The sequence below is a fragment of the Plectropomus leopardus genome, chromosome 23 (assembly GCF_008729295.1).
Source record: "Plectropomus leopardus isolate mb chromosome 23, YSFRI_Pleo_2.0, whole genome shotgun sequence".
Lineage (NCBI taxonomy): Eukaryota > Metazoa > Chordata > Actinopteri > Perciformes > Serranidae > Plectropomus > Plectropomus leopardus.
Window position 1 is genome coordinate 2185242 of NC_056485.1, and position 13119 is coordinate 2198360.

Consider the following 13119-nt stretch of genomic DNA (forward strand, 5'->3'; position numbering starts at 1 on the left):
AAAGACTCAATCTCTCTGAGCAGCGCCAAACTCTGCTAGACTTGGCTCTGGCTCTCTGGTCTTGTCACACATGTACGGGTGTTTGAAAGACCTCTGTCTTCACACAATAGCCTCACATTTGGGCGTGCTCCAAATGAATGAATACGAGCTGCTGGGTTTCAGCTGCACCATTGACATGTTGGGTCAAATTCTGGATAGAGCTGGGCAAGACTATTCTGTCTCATCCAGATGCGGGTGATCTGTGAGACAAATAATGGAAAAATCAATATAAAGTCAAAGTCAACTTTATTGTCAATTACACTAAATGTTCAGCACATAGAAAGGATAAAAATGCCATTCATCGCAAATCCCTGGTGTAAACATACCAGCATGCAAACAGAAGAATAGAAAAAGTATGACAAGTAGGTAAATACTAAATGAAAGTAATAAAATTACAGTAAATTTGAATAAATTATTAAATTACAGTTAAAGTGGAAAAAAATGTAAGAAAAAATTAGTTAAAATAAAGAAATACAGTTAAATTAATGAAATTATAGTGAGCAGATAAAAATATAGTTAAAGTAATAAAATTACAGTTAAAAGTGAAAATATAAAGTAATAAAATTACAGTTAAAAGTAAAAAGATAGTTAAAATTAATTAAATTGCTGTTACAGTTAAACATAAAAGAATTATAGTTAAAAGTAATACAGTTACAGCTAAACGTACGCGTACTGTACTCTCTGCTTCATCTGCTACATCTTCTATCCCAGCTACCCAGATGTTGTGTTGTAATGTTGTAATATATAGAAGATTGTCATCCAACATGTATCCCAGAATTCCGTGTGTGTGTGTGTGTGTGTGTGTGTGTGTGTGTGTGTGTGTGTGTGTGTGTGTGTGTGTGTGTGTGTGTTTGTGTTGTGTTGTGTGTGTGTTGTTTGTTTGTTTGTTTGTTTGTGTTTGTGTGTGTGTATCAGGCCTTACCAGCATGGAGGGGACATGCTGGCTGCCATCACACTCACCCTGAACCAGTGCAGCAGACCAGACATGGCGACCCCTGCTGCTCTCGCCCTGCAGGGACTACAGGAGCTGTGCCGCGCAGAGGTCACACAAACACACACACACACACACACACACACACACACACAGACAGTGTTTTCTGTATGTATAGCAAACGTGACCACTGAGTATCCTGAGTCTCGTTTTGCAGGTAGTGGGACATTGTGTCCACATGGAAGAATCTGGGGCCTGAGCTGAGCTGTGACTCTCGTCCTCTGATGGTCAGAGTCATAGCTGACCTCCTGGCTCTGGTTCCTCAGCTCAAGGTCAAGTCAGAGGACTACGAGGTATCTGATCGCCTTCATAAAGCTTCTGAGCTTAGCTCTGGGGGTTTTCTGTCTATCTGTCTGTCTCTGTGGTTGTCCAGAAGGTGGTATCCCCGAAATGAAGCTATGTAGTTCCAGCACGCAACTCCCACAAACCATTGTTGAGCACTTCCGTTTGTGCACAAATTCAACAAACAATGGAGTCCTGAGCAGAGGATGAAGCTCTGTGTGTGTGTGTGTGTGTGTGTGTGTGTGTGTGTGTGTGTGTGTGTGTGTGTGTGTGTGTGTGTGTGTGTGTGTGTGTGTGTGTGTGTATATATATGTGTGTTCTTTATCTTTAAGTTCTCTGTGTTCTTTGTTTTGGCTGCAAGTGCATGTTAGTGAATGAAATGTTACTTAAAGTAGAGTAAGTAGAGAAAGAGAAAAAAAACTACAAATGTATTTTTATAAGTTAAATCCCCCCCCCCCCAAAAAAAAGAACCCTCAAACTTGTCAGAAAAAAACACCCCAAAACTCAAAATGAATATAAAAAAAAAAGCTCAATGGAGCCTTTAATGGATAGGACAGACCAAGTGTGGAAGGGAGAGGGGATGCCATGCAGCAAAGGGCCAAGGCTGAGGTCAAAAAAAAAAAAAGCAACAAAGCCTGAAATTATTAAAAAGCAAAACAAAATATATGCCACCAAAACTCAACATTCTTAAAACAAAAGGAATAAAAAAAGAAATCCCCCAAAACCTCAAAATTACTTTAAAAAATTGAAAACACCCCGAAATTATAAATAAATTTATAAATTATAAAGTGAACAATTATAAAGGAAAAAACAAACAAATGTTTCATCATTTAAAAAAGAAGAGTAAAAAAATCTGGGTTAATTACTAAACTAATTGTTGCAGCTGTACTTGTATAAACTGATTTAGCAATCCAGGTTTTTTTTTTTTTTTACAAAAGAGTATTTTTTCAAACTCTTGTTAATTTTGTATGCAAAAAATCTAATCTTATTTGTTTAGTGACCAAAGTTTTCAGGTAAATGTAGTGAAGTTAAAAGTACCATATTTACCTCTGAAATGTAGTGTAATGTTTTCTTTTCGTGCAACTTCATACTTTTGGTTATAAAGTTGCACAAAAAAGAAAATACTTAGCTCAGTTATCTCATATTTGTATTTAACAACAGCACTTGAGTAAATGTACTTAGTTACTTTCCACCCCTGCTGTCGTGTGCTGTAACCAGTGAGTGCATCTCTGAGTGATGGTGTCACCATACAATGCTGCAGTGTTTTGGTGCTGTAAATCTGAACACAAATATTGTATGAGAAATAATCAGGGATGAATGTTCCTTCAAGGATCCAAAAGGAGTATTATGATAATAACAATAAAAAAGAAGGAAATAAGTTATTAATCCTTCAGCTAACAATGAGGACCACAGAAATTACAGCTTAACCTTTGTGAGCCTTAAATCTCTCTCGCTCTCTCTTTTTTTTAAAAATAAAATAATACGTTTTTATTAATGTGGTAACAGACTTTCCACTATTTGCAGCTTATTTTTTTATCTGTGTTTTTCCAGAAACTGAATGAGGAGGTGGTCAGCTTTCTCTGGAACTATGCTGTGAGCAAGGTCTGTGTACTCAACATATCTTATCTTATTTTTGCCATCATTTACAGAATTGTGACAGTTTGATGAATAATTTAAAGTCGTTCCTTTCAGAATAAAACAGACTGACTGAGTCAATGTTCGTAAATGAGCTGCGCGTTTGGGGACAGCAGCTGCTCAACTGAACACCTCATGCACTCTTAACCCTTTAATATCCCGCCGAACCGTTTGGTAGAGCACATTTTAAGTCACAATATCTTAATGAAAAACGTGTTGAATTCAACTCAACCTTACTGAGCTATCTCCAGTCAGTTTGGGTGTGTTATGCATATAACATCCACTGGATGTCGCTGTGACTTTAAACAGTCTGTGTTTTCAGTCCACCTCCAACAGAAACTTAGTAATAGAAAAAAATCCCCCAAACATGGGGGCTTTGTGTGGTTGGACTTTCATAGGAAGACATATTTATTTGAAATGTCATAAAGTCAGAGGTTTTAATGAACAGTTGTGTAACTTTATACAAAAAATAAAAGTCTAATAAGGGTCAAATAATTTCCTAAAAACATGCTCCACAAAACTGTCGATTTGGCCTTCTATGGTAAAGACAGAGAAACTAAGCTAATGAAATTAAAACTGACTGTTTGCGTAGAAATAAAAAAATCATCACTATCATTCATTATTGTAAAACGATACATTTAATGTTATCCACTAAATATATGGTGAAAAAAAAATTGGTAGGTATGTCATAAATGGATTTTTTTTCCATTGTTTTTATCTTGGAGAGGATTTAAAGGGTTAAGCTGCTCTATTATTATTATTATATTTTTATTTTCATGTTACCAATGGATAAAATTCATGATGTATAACATCAAATGGGTCACTTGCATAATTATTAATTATTCAGCTTTAAGTAGCTTTGTAGCATTTTTTAGGTTTCTGCTTTTGTGGACCCAAAAGTTAGCTTTAAACCTCAATGAAATAGTCATCTATATAACACTAGTGTCTACATCCCCTACAGTGAGCTCATATTTCAAATGGTGAGGCATCTGTGCATGTACAACACTCTGTAAGAACTCTGTGTGTGGGTGCGCGCGTGTGCTGTAACAGGATCCAGAGGTGGCCAGCTGTGGCTACAAGGCGTTGGCGGATTTTCCTGAAACAGTCCACACGATCAATCATCTTCCTGAGGCGGTAAGAGTCCTGCTCCACTCTCCTAATGCTCTCAGCTCTATAGCTTTACATTACACATTGAATAGATAAGTTAATGCAGATTATTATGTGGAAAATGTATATGATGTGGAAAGCTTAACATCTGAATGAAGTATCACAGTAAAAAGTTTTTTCACAAAAAAATAAGGTTTTAAGGAATTTTTAAAAAAGTTTAAAAGGATGGTTCACCCAAAAATGAAAATGTAGTCATTTTCTATCTATCACAGGGAAAAGGCATTGCAGTCATCTCCCAGACAACTAAAGCAAATGGTGACAGATTCAAACATTAAAAAATACATAATAAATCCACAAACTGTCTTCATAAGGCTCCTCCAAAGTAATCTAAGTGTCCTGAAGCCCCAACAAGCCAAGTTGTTTTAAAAAAACATCACCAGTGTCATGTTTTTAGCCATGTTGTAGCCTGTAGCTCCTTGTGTGTGAGCTGCGTTAAGGTATCGAAAGCTTTTGTTATCTGCTAGCTGGTTAGCATGACGCTATACACTAGAAGCTACAGGCTACAACATGGCTAAAACATGACACCAAAATATCCCAGATGTGGCCGCTGCCATCTTGCTGGTGACATCCTTCGAAGCCAACTCACTAAAATTAAAGACATATGGAGGATATTTTTGGTCATAATTCAAATTAAAACTCCAAATAGAAAATTAGAATAGATAAAACTTTCAAAGATTTCAATTAACCACACTGCTCTGAATAATCCTCCATACAGACACCATCTTTGGGAAAATTTTATTTGACGTGTATTTAGAGTTTTTAGTTAGGCCTATGTCCAGGGGGCGATGGAGATTTTTGGCTTCACTTTTAGGGAGCTGTCGTTTCATCCATCTTTCTTATACAGTCTAACAGTTCAGCATATGATTTATCAATAAAGAAAACCTCAGAATAATCTGTGAGTACAAGTCAAATCAATTTAAAATCTAAAATTAACTTAATAAAAAGATTTGTTTAGATATAAAACACCTGATCTAATCAATTAACTGCTTATGAAATTGTCACTGAAATAATAGATTATGATATGATGGGCCATAGATTTATGGTCAATTTAGTTAGTTTGTCCACAGCTCTTAGCCACAACCTTTTCACCCTAAAGGTGCCAACAAGTCTCACATCTCTGCAGGCTAGACCAGCAATAAGCCCCCCCACAGATGAGCAGGATGAAGAAGAGAAGGAGAATGAAGAGGAGAAGGATCTGTCCATCCCAGGGTCATCTTATGTGAAGCTGATGGCTCTCACCCCTGGCTCTGTTCTACCAGGTAACGCACACTCACTCCCTGCCGAGTCAGACACTCCACTCCATCACACACAACAGGCAGTGGGCAGGTTTCCATTAACCCTCAAATTACGCAAATGGAAACTGGGAATACAAATACGCCAAATGGAAACACATCAGTCTAAAAAGAAACCCTCCCTTTTAGTGCAAAAAAGTATTTATGCTCAAGTGAGGTGGTATTTCAGGCTTATTCAAAAAAGCCATATTTCGCAAAAAAGCAATGAAAACACCTTCTTTTGCTTTTATAGCTCATATGATGTGTAAAGCCCAGTGGCATTAATGTGACTTTATGGATGCCAACCCCCACTAAACCAAAAGAAGAAGAAGAAGTATAACAAAGTCACATGACTTTCTGCAAAACATGGCTCAGTATGTGTGGACGGAGGAAGGGACCGAGATCGTACATAGAGGCAGACCTCACATTGCAAGTCCAGTGAACATAAACAGATGGGGCAGTAAAGGCTGAATCAGCGATACAGAAAGCCATGATAAAATGTTACAGAAATGTTCAGCCATTACAGAAACCCATTCAGATGGCAACCAATATTGTAGTTAGGATTATTTACTAGCTTTAAGTGTCCCCAAAACCTGTCCCATAGTGCCCCCCTCACCCCCCCTAATTGCCATATAATCTGCTAAGCATACATTCACACGCAGTTTAAATCATAGCATCGACCCAGTCTTTCACCTGTGGAGTCTGTGGGGTTTTCCAGTGTCTCAGAATGATTCGACAGGCTGTTGCATACAGTGATTACAGAAAACTTACCGTTGGAGATGTCAGGTATTTGAGATTTGATTCCCAATACACAGAGTTCTGGGCTCAAGGGATTTCTGATCCAAACCAGTTGCTTAAAATATTTATAATCTGAGTCCAGAGGGGTCTGACCAAAACACATTCCCAAATGCAGTGAAGAAAAGTTCCTGCTGCAGTTTTACATTTCCAACTCAGATTATCATTCAACAATTTCATTCCATAAAGTTTAGAGGGTGTATAGTAATAGCTATGAAATATCTTGTATTGAATAAGTTTCCCTCTAGCCTCTCTCACATATTTTCCACAATCAGCCACAGTTTTTTCCACTTATCATATTCAATCTCAATTCCAAAGTCCCTCTGCCAGATTATTTTAATTTGATCGGAGTCATGACAAGTAGAGGAGATGGCAATCTTATAGAATTGGGAGGCTTTGCATTTTCCTTTGCATATTGTCAGCAACACTGTATGGTTTAGATGTAATGCAACTCCTCCGTTGCAAATATTTCCAGAAATTATCCTTTCCCACCAGTTTGAATCTTTCCTTAAGGTTATCGCAAGATAAAAACACATCATTTTCAAATGAATCACCTATAACACTTAAACCTCTGGAATGCCACTGTTTCCAGTACACAGATTTTTCCCCGATACATAGCTCAGGATTGTGCCACAGTGATGACTATCTTTGTAAACTATGTCTAAATCTGAACATTTTATGCACTTTGATCCAAACATCCCTTGAGTGTAACAGTACCGGATTAGTGAGAGTTTTGTTGAAATTTTGAAAATATCACTTAAGTTTTGCGCAAAGCTGAAACCCAGCCACTGTTTGTGTTGGGATCATGCTAGATGGACTTTTATTTTGTCTCTTTCCTATCAGCCTTCCAGCTCCTCCTGACCTCTCTGGTGAAGCAGGAGATGAGCCAGATGCCCCGGGGGGTGTACTTCTCTGCTCTGAGGGGGGGGAACCTGCGATCGGACCAGGGGAAGACCGTGGCAGGAATCCCTTTATTCACTCTGAAGACCTATGAGAACAACAAGCAGCCTGGGCTGAAGCCAGGACTGGCAGGTGAGCACATCCAACCCCCCAAACATTGTGTTTCCTTGCTTTTCGGAAATGAGTGTTGGAAAACACAGTAAACATTTTTCTGGCAAGGATAAGTAGTTATGGAGATGGTTTAATAAGTAATAATGATAAGATTTATTTATATAACACTTATCAAAACCAACATTACAAAATGCTTTACACTTAAAATTAGACAAAGTCAGTTTGTGCGTTTTGACCTACAACATAATGATCACAGGTGAGTTCACAGCAACACAGTTCAGCTGTCTTTTTTGTTTCCTTTTATGTTATATTACACCACTATAATGTGTAATTGTGTAACTGAACACAGAAGCTGTGTGCATCTGTGAATTGACCTTTGCTGCATGTAATCCCCTCTCTCTCCCACTTTTAAATATCTGTCCTTTCAAATAAAAGCTCTTAAAATAATCTTTTTTACCAAAAATAAATAAATAAATAACAAAGCAAGGTCTAGACCTCTTCTATATGAAAAGCAACCGTGATTGACTTCTGTGATGAATTGGCGCTATACATAAGATAAAATAAAGTTAAATAAAAATAAAATAGATTGGACTTACTTTTCAGGGAGAGTTGGGCGAGTGGCCTGGTGGGGGCGCCCCTCCAAATAATGGAAGAGGAAACACTGTGGTGCATGTGTGTGTCAATGCTCAGGAAGTAATTTTTACAATGAGAAATTAGATGTGGGCCAATGTTATTTTGAATTGTGTTATTCTGGACTCTAATTTGTTCTTTAGATATCAAGGTGGGACCTTGATTGCGAGAGGTGGGGGTTTTATGCCCTTCTCACTGTCTTGGTGGCTGTCATGGCCGCGTTAGGCAGCTTACCAACATTGGGGGGTCGTTAGGATGATTAAACTAACCTGGGCATTCCCAGCTATAAAAGCCTCATTCTCTTTTCCTCCAGCAGACATCCACCCTGCACTGTTGGTTTTGGTTTGGTTGTCTGTTTTTGTATGTCTAAGTATAATATATCATAATTGTTTTTACTAAATCTCTTGTATGGACTCCCTCCTTGTCACATTCACTGAGCCAGTTTCTGACAACATATTTTTTAAGGAAACCTTAAGGGCATTTTTTAGGGTAAATTTTGAATTAAAATACTTAATTCAACCGGTCACTGGTGTCATGTTGTTTCCATCCGTAGCTACCAGCTCCTTACATATTTGACAAAGAAATGATGTCAGGAATCACAGTCTCATCAACCTGGTTTCCAGCTACAGCAGCAGTTTTTTTCATTAGAGCATTTAGCAGCTAAACAGACAGATTTTATTTTTTATTTTTTCGAGTTGGTGGAGACCAAAACAGAGCTTAAAAGTGTGAATGTATTTACTCTGACATTCATCAGGTGGACACAAAAATGATTCGCAATGAATGCTAATGTGTCTGCTGGATTTATAAACAGGTGCTTGTTTGCTAACATGTTACGTTACGTTACGTCAACTTCATTAATTTATAATATGTCATATGTTGTGTTGTAGTATGCCTTTGGTCCCAACTGGCCATATAATCAAATTAAAAGCAAAAGTTTTAAATTGTCAAAGTACCTGCTGTACTATTTGCACATAATCAGTGTGTTTGCAACCACAATGCTGTTGTAGCTCGTTCTCTCTCTGTATGTGTGTGTGTGTTGTAGCTGGACTGCTCCTGTGTTATGAGCTGCCCGTGCAGACAGATCGTGAAGGCAGACCAATTGATCGCTTCCTCATCAGCCGCAGTCGCAGCTACCAGCAGACCCTGGCAGCCCTCATTCACGAGGTACATCCTAACCTGTCCTTCCTCTGCCTCTCGTGCTACTCTCTGGTATTTAATCATTTCAAACAGCTCCCAAATATTCCCTGCCTGCTGTTTTTGATGTGCAGGTGAACATCCAGCCGTCTGAGTGGCACCGTGCGCTCCTCCTGCCTCAGGCCTGGAGAGGTTTCATGAGCCGAGCTTTCCACGCCACCCTACAGGTTTGTGCTTCTGGGAACTGATAGATTGATGACATATTAATTGAATTATTAAACAGTGGTACATGTCATTGTAGAGAGGAAACATTCATCAGGCATTGTTAAGATGCGGGGGACACATTTTGAAAAGCAGACTGGTTTCAGTCTTATCAGGACAGAGGGAATGACAAACAGACTGAACACCTGTCCTCATAACAGAAAGTCCACTAGAAGTAAACGTGATGTATTAAGAGGATTAGAAACAGCATTGAAGGTGCAACCCTGTCCATTTCTATGAAAATTGCTTAGTGGCACTTGGAGCCTGGATGGTCTGCGCTGCTTCCTCATCCATTTGGACCATAGAATGAGCGAACTAGAGACTTAAGCCTCATTCCCACTGCACAAAAACCCCGCTAACATCTACTAACATCTGTCTTTTTAATACAGTAACAATGCGTATGATCAACATTCAAACCAGGGTCAAATGACTGCAGTAGGCAGTACACACAGATGTAGAAAAAAGCTTTTCAATTTGATTTAAATGATTTTATACTAATGTTGGCATGTCTGGAATTCAAATGTCTCTGGAATAGCAGTCTTGTTCTTCTGAGTAATGTCTGAAAAAATGTAATCGTGAATCAAGTTGTTTGCATGTCAAAATACCATATAACCTTACTACATAACAACGAATCATTACATTATAATTTCTGGTGAAAATAAGTAAGCAATAACAATAATTCTAATGCAGCAACTTTCCATTACATCTATTCCAAATAGTTTAGTCCCATTTTTTTCTGTAATTTCAGCATTTTGCCATCATATTGACCTTGAAAAATTTGTCCTTATGAAGCAACATCATGTCTTTCTTTGACTTTTTACTTTCAATTTTAACAAAAAGGAACATTCCCTGATGTAGGACTTTATATATAATAAGAATAATAATAATACATACATGATAATTCCATGATAATAATTATTACAAAGCAGGATCAATTATAATGAGACATTTTTTGTTCTTTTACAACAACCTATATCTCTTAATCACCTGGATATATTATAACACAGCTCCACCTTTGAGCAAAAATGTCCATTTTTATTTGTAGACCAGCAGTCATGTGTCCCATCATGTAGACCTGCCTGAGTCTCTGCCTTCATTGTCTCATTGGTGGTTTTATAGCCTTCCAGTTCACAGTTATCATGTTTTTGGCAATAAGGAAGAGAATCTGTAGCAGTCTTTCCTTGACTTTGACAGCATGAATCAGATGTCCTGCATTGTAAAATTAAATGTGTGTTGTTTTGTGTGTGTGTGTGTGTGTGTGTGTGTGTGTGTGTGTGTGTGTGTGTGTGTGTGTGTGTGTGTGTGTGTTTTCAGGGTCGCCGTGCTGATTTGCAGATGCAGCAGAAACAAGGCAAAGAGAACCCAGAGGAGCTCCAGTACAAACAGCACTGTGCCTGGCTGTGGTGAGAGTCACTTACACCCCCTGTACCTCGGCCCCGTACCCTACAACTTCTCTGTGCCCAACATGCCGGTTATACTTATGAATATAGATGTAAAGTAGGAGTGGTGTCTGAATGCTGCTTCACGCACATCGAACACCTTGATCTGAATATCAGCAATCAGCAATCCACAGTTGGCATTAAACCTTTGAAACTTGAGCAAAATTGTTTCTTTCAGAAACATTGGGATAAGGCAATGGGCTTCTTTGCTACACATGGGCTAAAAAATTACAAAAAATTAGTAAAAAGGTACAAAAAATTTACCTGAAAATAGCGACAACAAAAACAAAAGTTTAAAACAAAACACACAAAAAATGAACCAAAAATTACAGTAAATTTAAAAAATGTTGGGTTTTTTTCTGTAAGATAATTTTATATAAACTATGATGATTATAAATCTGTTTTTCAAGATGTTTTCCTCTTGCTTTTGGTAATTTTCGAATAATTCTTTCCTCAATTTAAAATTAATTTTCAGGTTGTTTCTTTGACACCTTTTAATTTAATGTTCTGCCATTTGTGGGACATTTTTTGCCAAGTTTCACATTGCCTTTTTTTCCATGTTTTTGGAAGAAATCAAACGAATTTGCTTAGGTTTCAATGGGTTAAATAGCTTGTGAGAGGCATCTGAACGCAGCACAAGAAACCAGGTTTTAAAGTGTTTGTGTGTGTGTGTGTGAATACATGCTGTTGTTCATACATCACTACATTATCAGAAGAAGGCTCTTCCTTTTATACTCTTGTTTCTCTCTTTTTCTTTCATCCTTTCTTCCTCACCTCTCCATCTCTCTCCTGTTATCCCTCTCAGGGCCCGAGATCAGCTGACAGATGTCATCAAAGCTGCCACAAAGTGAGTCTCCAGCTTCACTGCATGTGGTTTCATAGAAAACACAGCTGTCGAAGAGATCTGTCATAATAATAATAATACTTACTTTATTTATATAGAACCTTTTAAAAACAATTGTTTACAAAGGCAGGAACAGGAGGGGAATAATAAAAATAAACAACAATCAGAGAAAGCTCTACAGTCAAAAGGACAAGCACAAACTGCACATTCAAAAGTTAACAAGAATAAAGCAAATTAAAGGACTAAAACAGGCAGATCACAAAAAGGCAGTTAAAGTATGAAATTTTAAAAAAGGTTTTGAAAAACATAAGAATAAATGCATAAAAGGCAATAAAAATAATAAGTTATATAGCCAGACATATCATTTCAGTGGGGAAAAAAACTAAGATAAGATGTTGAAAACAGATGAATAAGAGAAAGATGAAAGTAAATAAATTTAAACTTGAAAAGATGGTAAGAGCAGGACAAAAGAAGGATGGGGTGCAGATGAATAGAGTAAGAGCAGCAAAATAAATAGAGTAAGAGATAAAACTGAAAAAATAAATAAGTAAATAAATATGAAAAACATAAAAGCAAGTCTGTAAAAGTGAGTTTTAAGAAGTGATTTAAAAGAAGTTGCTGATTCTGCACAGAGTCGAGGGATCCTGATGGCAAAAGCGTGGTCTCAACTTCATGTAGTGGGTCCACTTAGAGATGTCAGTCGTGACAGCAGCGTGTCGTTCGTGTGTTTCAGGGACAGTCCTGTTGTTCAGGGGAACTCCATCCTGGCTCTGAGCGGCCTGGCTGCTGTCCTGGCCAAATATGAGAGCAACCTGCCTGCTGACAGCGACGGCAGCCTCACGGTAATTCAACATGTTTCTGTGTTACATGTTACTTTATGACTGTGTGGGGCTGCTCCTTATAAAAGTTACAGTATGTGGTATGTTTATTAAGCTTATTTCTTTCGAATTTATATTGATTTGTAAAAATCAGGCTTCCTGTCAATCCCTAATTTAATACATTTATCTAAAAATATTTTAATACCCTAATTGGTATTAAATTGTCTTAAATCAATCTTTAAAAAGTCTTTGAAATGATCAGATATGTAAAGTAGGTTTTTATGAATTGTGTATTTCTGACATTGTGTTGTAAAACATCAAAAAAATTATTATCACAGCCTAGGATGTGTTAATGATTAGCATCAACATTGATTTTTATACATTATTGTTTTTTTGCAGTGTCAAATATTCACACTCACACTGCTCTGCACACAAAATGTGCTTTTTAATATCAGGCTATAAAAAATATTTATATATTTATATGATGTTCTACTTTCATTGAGTTAATTTATTTTTTCACCAACATCAGTCGTAATCAGAAATATCGAATCTTAATTAATTTTTCAGAATTTTAATCCTTTGAATGTCAGGTTTTTGTCATGATGCCAGTGTTTTTGGATTAAAAAGAAAATCTGTTTGGGACATGTCAGTGATTAGGAGCAACATTGATGGTGACACTGCACTAGTGGAAATAGCATGTTTTTTCTCCATATGCCAAATATGGTAAAAATGATGTCATCAGGTAGAAAATAGTAAAAAAGACAAATTCCAAGTCAAAAGCCCAGAATGACATCCAGAAATA

At 37.3% G+C, this 13119-nt stretch overlaps 1 protein-coding gene across 1 annotated transcript in view; it reads left to right on the top strand.

The window, feature by feature from the left end:
- Window positions 1-13119, top strand: part of focad (focadhesin) — a 62108-nt gene that overhangs the window by 32096 nt on the left and 16893 nt on the right. The window contains 11 exon segments of the mRNA XM_042512147.1: window positions 955-1081; window positions 1192-1323; window positions 2864-2914; window positions 3998-4081; window positions 5238-5373; window positions 7024-7212; window positions 8864-8985; window positions 9090-9182; window positions 10531-10619; window positions 11461-11502; window positions 12233-12341. Coding sequence (XP_042368081.1) covers window positions 955-1081; window positions 1192-1323; window positions 2864-2914; window positions 3998-4081; window positions 5238-5373; window positions 7024-7212; window positions 8864-8985; window positions 9090-9182; window positions 10531-10619; window positions 11461-11502; window positions 12233-12341 — 1174 coding nt within the window.